The sequence below is a fragment of the Lepeophtheirus salmonis genome, chromosome 1 (assembly GCF_016086655.4).
Source record: "Lepeophtheirus salmonis chromosome 1, UVic_Lsal_1.4, whole genome shotgun sequence".
Taxonomy (NCBI): Eukaryota; Metazoa; Arthropoda; class Copepoda; order Siphonostomatoida; family Caligidae; genus Lepeophtheirus; species Lepeophtheirus salmonis.
Window position 1 is genome coordinate 31510334 of NC_052131.2, and position 7451 is coordinate 31517784.

The 7451-nt window shown below is 35.6% G+C and overlaps 2 protein-coding genes across 2 annotated transcripts; one reads left to right on the forward strand and one right to left on the reverse strand.

The window, feature by feature from the left end:
* The first annotated feature begins 244 nt into the window (after window positions 1-244).
* Window positions 245-1895, forward strand: LOC121127659 (uronyl 2-sulfotransferase homolog pip). The gene is made up of 3 exons (XM_040723088.2): window positions 245-666; window positions 736-1107; window positions 1423-1895. Exons 1-3 carry the CDS (start codon window positions 333-335, stop codon window positions 1698-1700), a joined length of 984 nt encoding a protein of 327 aa, XP_040579022.1. The 5' UTR covers window positions 245-332; the 3' UTR covers window positions 1701-1895.
* On the reverse strand, window positions 1744-4700 carry LOC121127651 (uncharacterized). Its single transcript, XM_040723076.2, has 2 exons — window positions 3343-4700; window positions 1744-3288 (listed from the first exon to the last, which is right to left on the reverse strand). Exons 1-2 carry the CDS (start codon window positions 4497-4499, stop codon window positions 1959-1961), a joined length of 2487 nt encoding a protein of 828 aa, XP_040579010.1. The 5' UTR covers window positions 4500-4700; the 3' UTR covers window positions 1744-1958.
* Window positions 4701-7451: the final 2751 nt, after the last annotated feature.

The window sequence follows — 7451 nt, forward strand, 5'->3', positions numbered from 1 at the left end:
TACAATAATTTATCGACATACACTCATTGTACACGTCTAGCTAAGAAAACGAATAAGTGTTCTTAAATATTGTACAGACCTTTCGAAATTGGTATTGACTTACACTCTTCTTATACATAATTTTTTTTTTTTTTTGTATATATTTCGATAAATTTCATTGTAAACGATTATTATCTACTCAGGTAGATCCAAAAATTTACAAAAGACGAAATAATTATATTTTACAAAGCAATTTTTTGAAGAAGAACAACACGTAACATATGTATACAGAGGTTGATTCAACTCTTTAACTATATATTTATTTATATGGATATTTCAAAACACATTTGAAAATGAAGGCCCATATACCCTGGTTCTTAACGTCTCTTTCACTCGGAGTCTTTTACAATCTCATCTCAACATGGAGGGAAATAAATAATGCCATAGAAACTGAGAGATTCAAGCTGAACATCACTCCCTCCTTACAAGAGGATATCCTTTTATTTAATCGTGTTCCGAAAGTCGGTAGTCAAACTGTTTGGGGAATCATTGATAAACTGGCTCGTTTGAATAATTTTAACTCAACCATCGACAACTTGAAGCTTAAAGCGTTAAGAGGAGGAGAAAATGTGTATTTGACTACGCCGGAACAAAAAAGCTATGTTGATATGTGGATGAATGACATTGGTGAGAGGGTTGTGATGAAGGACTCTTTCTCATTATTTTTGAAATAATAATTATGTGCTATTCTTTCAGATCGACCCTATTCGTATAATAAACACTTTTTGTTTGTGGATTTTGAGGAGTTTGGATACAGAAATCCAATTTATATTAATTTTGTACGGCATCCAGTTGAAAGAGTCATTTCTTGGTACTACTATATCCGTAATCCAAGCTATCAGTTCAGTTATGGACTAAATGCTTCTCTCTTTCAATCCATTAAGGGCACTCTTACCATCGGAAGGTTGAAAAGATCCATTGATGACTGTATATTTATGGGATACAAGGAGTGCACCTATGCAAAGGGTCAAAATGTCATTGGAGCAACCTATGGAGGATCTCATTATAGTCAAATTGCATTTTTCTGCGGTATGCACCCGGAATGTTTAGTTTTTCACTCATTGAAAGGTAATATTTGTATGTATAATGTATATACTAGTGTTGTTGAGTATTCCGGTACCATATTGGTTCCGGAGTACTCATGACTTTGAAAATGCACTATACAAATTGTTGTTGGAGCCAGTATCTAGAGTGCCATTACGACATAAAAATGTTGATCTGCACATATATATGTGAATGGCCAATTTTCTTTCATATTTTTAGTCGAAAAAGCATCAAAAAAGTAAATACCGACACAGGTACGTAAATATTGGTCTCGTGACAACACTAGTATATTCATCATGACTGAATTCTAACGAACCTTTGTTTAATCATTCCTTCCAGCATTTAATCGAGCTATAAGGAACGTTGATAAATACTTTGCCGTTATCGGAGTCTCTGAGGATTTCAACATGTCTGTAAGAGTTCTTGAAGCTTATATCCCTCGCTTCTTCCGCAATATAACTCAAGTTTATCAAAAAGGAATGCTTAATAGAAATAAACATAAACCAAAGGTATCTATGGAGACATGGAATATGATTGCTACAAATTTCACTCTGGAGATTCGTTTTTATGAGTATTGTAAACAAAAGTTAAGGAAGCAGTTTCTGGCTATCTTATGATCCTTGGTGAATGGTGATGTCAACTATCAAGTGAATCTATGTATAAAGTTATGTAGACTTTTAAAACAAGTCAGATTTATTTATCAATTATATGTAATATATAATTGATTTAATTATTTTTTTACAAGGGTATCAATGACCAAAAATAATAAAAAAATATTTACTATGAAAATAAACATATATCACTCTTTGGTACGATGGTGTCTTATTTTTCTTAAATGGTCCGGATGAGAGGTAGGTTTGACTAGTCTTTATGAATCACACTCTCGTTCCTTCAGTTAGACTTCGAGGGCCAGATAGCGATGAGGGATTGTTTAAATTCATTCCATTCACTATGCCCCCGATGATTACTGTAGAGGCAGAATTTGGAGTTTTTTCATTATCTTCAAAGGTCTCATTCACTTCTCCTTCCATCCGGGATACATCCGGCGATTCATAGTCAGAGGATTTTAATTGTCCATCATTTGAGGTATTGTCAGTCCTTGGAATCTCTCCATGATCGTTGTTATTATTATTATTATTCGTTGGTAAAGACTTTCGACAAGATTTTTTCTTGGGGCGAACATAAGCAATTTGAAATATGATGTAGATCATTGAGCAAATCAGGGCATTCCCTGCAAAGCACCTAAAAGTAGTACGTGTTCCCAAGTAGTTCATTAATATCCCTCCCACTAAGGCCCCAGATCCCTTTCCTATCCCAAAAAATAGAGCCCCCATTATACCCATAATGCTAGGGATCGTTTCGGCCGTTCCAATTTTTGCGACATAGGTAACAGATGAGGTCATCATGAGAGCCATAGTGAAGCCCTCCAGAGCCTCATATGGGTATACAAATAGAGGATTGTCGAGAAAAGAATAACCAACTAGTCGTATGAAATAGGCCCACATTCCAATTATGATGACGGTAGCATGTCCAATTAGTTCTGTAATGGGTCCGGAAAATACAAGAAAAGGTAGGCTTGTGATCATGCCAACGGCTATTGTGAGCCCCATAAGAAATTTGCTTGCCCCCAAGTCGTCTAGAAACCAAAAGAGAAAACTCTCAATGTATCCCCAAAAAGTTCCTGCAAAGAGCATCATGAGTAGAAACATCATGACCTCAGCATTTCTCAGTACACGACAGATTCCCTTCAGAATCTTTTCCCCAGGGGGCTTAAAGTCCAAGTCAATAAAGAGAAGCATGAGGGATGCCAATATTTTTAGAATCAAATAGACAAAGACTGCAGATTTATAGTCCCTTTTTCCTCCAACTCCGACCACATTATCATCATTGGATATATCCAACAAGTATCCTCCCAAAGGAGCAAAAATGATTGCACCAAAGTTTCCAACGAACCTCTGAATTCCATAATCTCCTCCCAACTCCTGGATTGTGGACATTACAGCCCCTTCAAACATCATGAGAGAAGCAGCGGTGAGGACTCCCAAAGTAGTCCGAACGAAGAGATATGACCAAAATGTCAAGTTGGGATCTCTGACATCATTCTTTTGAGTGTTGGAACAAAGTTGAGTCCGAGGGATTTTCACAAGACAATGGAGTCCACAGCCAGAGAATCGAGTGTCCACCAAAGTGGGCGGTGGAGGAGCACTAAAACATACAGAAGAGTAAATGATAACTTTTTTGTAATCTTGGAATTCTTACCTTTTAAAACTAGCTGGAAGAGTATTGGTCTCGACGGTCGTTACTACTTGAGCCATGACTTCTTTTGCTCCACAGTTCACTGCTGATGTCACCGGTCTCCTTGATGTTGGAGGCCATATAGAAGCAATTTCATAGGTAGGGCCCTGTGTTGGGAATAGTTTCTTTTGTGGTTTTAATTGTATGTGATACTTGAGCTCAGAAGAAGGAAAACTTTTCTTATTTTGGTCCAGAAGCCGAGGATTAGGATTAAAAACACAGTCATTAGGACGAATACGATCACAGCTCAAGTGAAAAGTCCAATTCATGGGGAAAAAAATGTTGTTGTCAATTATTTCGGGCTCATGATAAATCCGTGCCTCGGGAGAGTTTTCTAAATTGACGATATCCACAATTTCCGATATTCCAAATCCTCCACCCCTATTGGGCCAAATCACTTTATACTCGTTAAAACGAGGCTTTACCCTCAAGTTTGCTCTAGTGGGACATAAATACCCACAAGGGCCAGGAGTAAATGTAATGTTATTGAGAAGGAATAGATCCTCATCCGCAGGAAGATTGGAATCACATCGATCCTTCCGAAATCCCTGAATCATTAATTTCTGAAATCTCGCATGGTTGTCCGCCTTTCCACAGCTAAGACCCCACTCCAAGTACTTGGGAAAGGGTTGCACATCCCTTCCCACAGGAATAATGAGTAATAGAAGACTCACACAACCTCCAAGAGCAGTGAGTACAGCAAGAAGTACTCTGAAACTGCCTAACCGATCATGTAGGAAATTTGCAAGTGGGGGAGTAAAAATAAAGAGTACGGGTACAATGGCGTTGATAATAGCAGCCTCTACCACACTGATCCCAAGAGACTTCATATGTAGATTTAAGTAAGGATAGAGAACAGTCATCGAGGCAGATTGGAAGAAAAAAATGAGTTTGATCCAAATTAGATGTTTGAGTGTAAAGTCCTTAAATACCCAATTGATGAGAGAGCTTATCTTTGAGCAGGCTCTTGAGCAACAATTCCTTTTCTTCTGGCAAGAAGAAGAGGTGGTAGTAGTGGTGATGTTGGGTGAGGGAAGTGGAGGAGAGGTTTGTTTTCGTGGAGTTTTTTTAGGATCATCCTCATCCAGACTTTTGTCTTGTCTTTGCTCCTCCTCCTCCATATTCTACTCCACTTTGGACACAACACTTCAATTCCCTCCAACGTTTCCGTTAATTATGTTAAACCAACTATAAACAGCTTCTTTTTACAGGAAAAAGAAGGAAATCAACATTGGACTACATTTCCTCTGTTCACACATTTTGACTTCACTAATGACTACAACGACTCTATGACTACTACCACTAACATTCACAATAAAAATAAGAAGAAGAAAAATTAAAATACAACCATCGTCAACCATCAGATTGAAAAATAAATAAAAAACCGACGCCGTCGTCGTCACGGTTAAGCAGTGATATGCAGGAAGAGGGGAAAATGAATCATGACTTGAAACGATTATAATAATGTTATCTATGTTTCTACATTGAACATACTTCAATACCATTTTTTTTTTTTTAAATATTTAAAAAAATGACATTTTTCCTTACAATACAACTAAAATTAAAAATAATCAAAGAGGCAAGAAAGAAAAGATCCCGGCACAATTGCTTCAGGCCTTGCTAACAACAAAACCAGCCTAATTAACCTATTCAATATTATCCTACTCATAATCAAATTGGGATTTGGGCCCTGGACAATCCGTTTCGCATAGTATATATATATATGTATGTTGTGTACAAGTTACTTACTTGTACATATAAACATATTGTACAAGTTGTAACCAAAAAATGAGATGAATAATGAATTATTTTAAATGAAGAAGTGCCAGCTTACTTGTGATGAAGATGATGCAGAAATTAAATATTCCTTGGATCGTTCGTATAGATATGATGTAATTGCTGACATTATTATTAAAAGTTACAAAGTTATTATATTAATACCTATTATTTGGCACGTTTATAAAGTTCAAATTCCCACAGTATTATTACTCAAAAAAATCGATATCAATGCAAAATTTTAATACATCAATATGAAATGATATTATCCTAAATTAGTACATACTAATCATAACGTAGTTGTCTAATTAGAAAAAGTATTTTAAGACGAATAAATTATAACTTGTAAGATCTGTTTATACAAACTACAACTTGTACTCGGCATATAAAGGGTGGGGATTTAAGATCCGGAAATTTTAAGGATAATGTATATTACAAATGATTTCCCAAAATTAATTCAAGCATTCACAAATCTTTTTCTCTTATACGACGGGGTCTATGGTGAAGTAAATTTCTCTAACCAAATCACCTCCAGTTTCAACCACAGCCTCTAACCTGACCCTGAACCTAGCACAGGCCTTGATGAGAAACTCCTTGTGCATTTTGGCCAATGCTTTGGGAATAGAAGCCTGCAAGGAGTCCAAAGTGTTATTTGCACGTTTATTGGACTCTCTCCAAGTCGCCCAACACATAGTAGTCCAAGAGATTCAGATCCGTGTAGCTAGGAGGTCACATTTCTTTTGCCCAAATCATGAAGGTCTTTAAAATGTTAGGTTTTCCGGAATAAATTATGTAGGTTCTAATTAACCAATTTGTACAAACTACATTATTTAAAATTCTAACATGACAGCAGATTTGTCATTTGTGTCATTGGGCGTGGACCCAAGTACGGAGGGATACAATAATAGCCGCACGGATACCTCAAGGATTTGTATTTTTTCTTATATAGTTTTGTTATTTGAAACTGATGAACACATTTTTATAAACATAGATTTCAGGATTTCCAAGATACTGAGGTCTAAACTTGTTCCAGATTTGAAATCCCCCCTTTTACATATTTTACAAAATTTAATGACTGATTGAGACATAAATATTATTTTCTCCCTGTAACTGGTCATATATATGTATATTATGTAAATGGACGTATCGTATCGTCAATAACGGTAACAATAAATAATTTATCTATAGGCATCGTGAGAAATTTCACTTTACTGGAAACCATTTTTTTTCTATATATTCTTCATTCAACCGCTTAAACCAACGTAACATTTTACAAAATAGTTTCTTTCAGTCTGTTTAAACTATCTATTTGGTCTTGAATTGGCATTGGGGTCTCTGTCTCACTAACGAGTATATCCATATGTACTTAATTGTTTTGTCAACTAGATGTTGACTCACGGTATCTACATAAATTATTATCATTTCCTTACCTTTTCCATGACAACAAAGGATATATACTATGAAGTCTACCTAACGTTCATAATAGCTTAGAAGCAGATTCAGAGAAGGTTAAGCCCAGGGGAACTATTAATATCTGGAGTAGAACAAAATTCATTCAACCTCTGTTAGTGGGGATTCGTATAAGATGAAGGAAATATGAAGAACCCCCCCTCTGTATCTACCAATGTTATACATTTACACAATATATGCCATTTTTAATTTATTTCATAGTCTTCTACGGCGTTACCACTCACAATTTTAATTTTGTTATTAGCTGTCGATTTATCTGCTCCTTTTTCTCTTATACGCATACAGAACGTTGATTAGTTAAAACCGAATTAGCTCTCAATTCTCAGCTCAACAACTATTGAATACATTAAATGTGATTCTTGTGCAGTGTTAATAGGTTATGATCAAACTAAAAAATTTACTTTACCCGCAATGTGTGGCGACAGTATTCGATTTTATAATATACAAATAAGTAAACGACCATCCCTTTGACATCCACCAAAATAAAATCAGTGAAATAAATATATTCCTTCCTTAGGTGGAGTTGGTAGTTCGGATAACACATAAGAGTATATATATTTGTGTTGCCAGCTTATGAGGGAGGTTTATCTTTCTATTTAATTTTCCTATAATAATACCCATATTGATAAAATACATAGAATTATGATCAGTGATGTAAATCCGGTGATTTTTTTAGCTGGCCCGCTTTTTTAGAATTGGTAATCTTATAAATGAATTTTCTTTTCCTTAGCAGTTCTCATTATTATTTAACTCCTGAGGAGTGAACATTCTTTCCTAAATAGATTCAATTATATTCAAAACCTGATTGAATATTCGTGTGTGTTCAT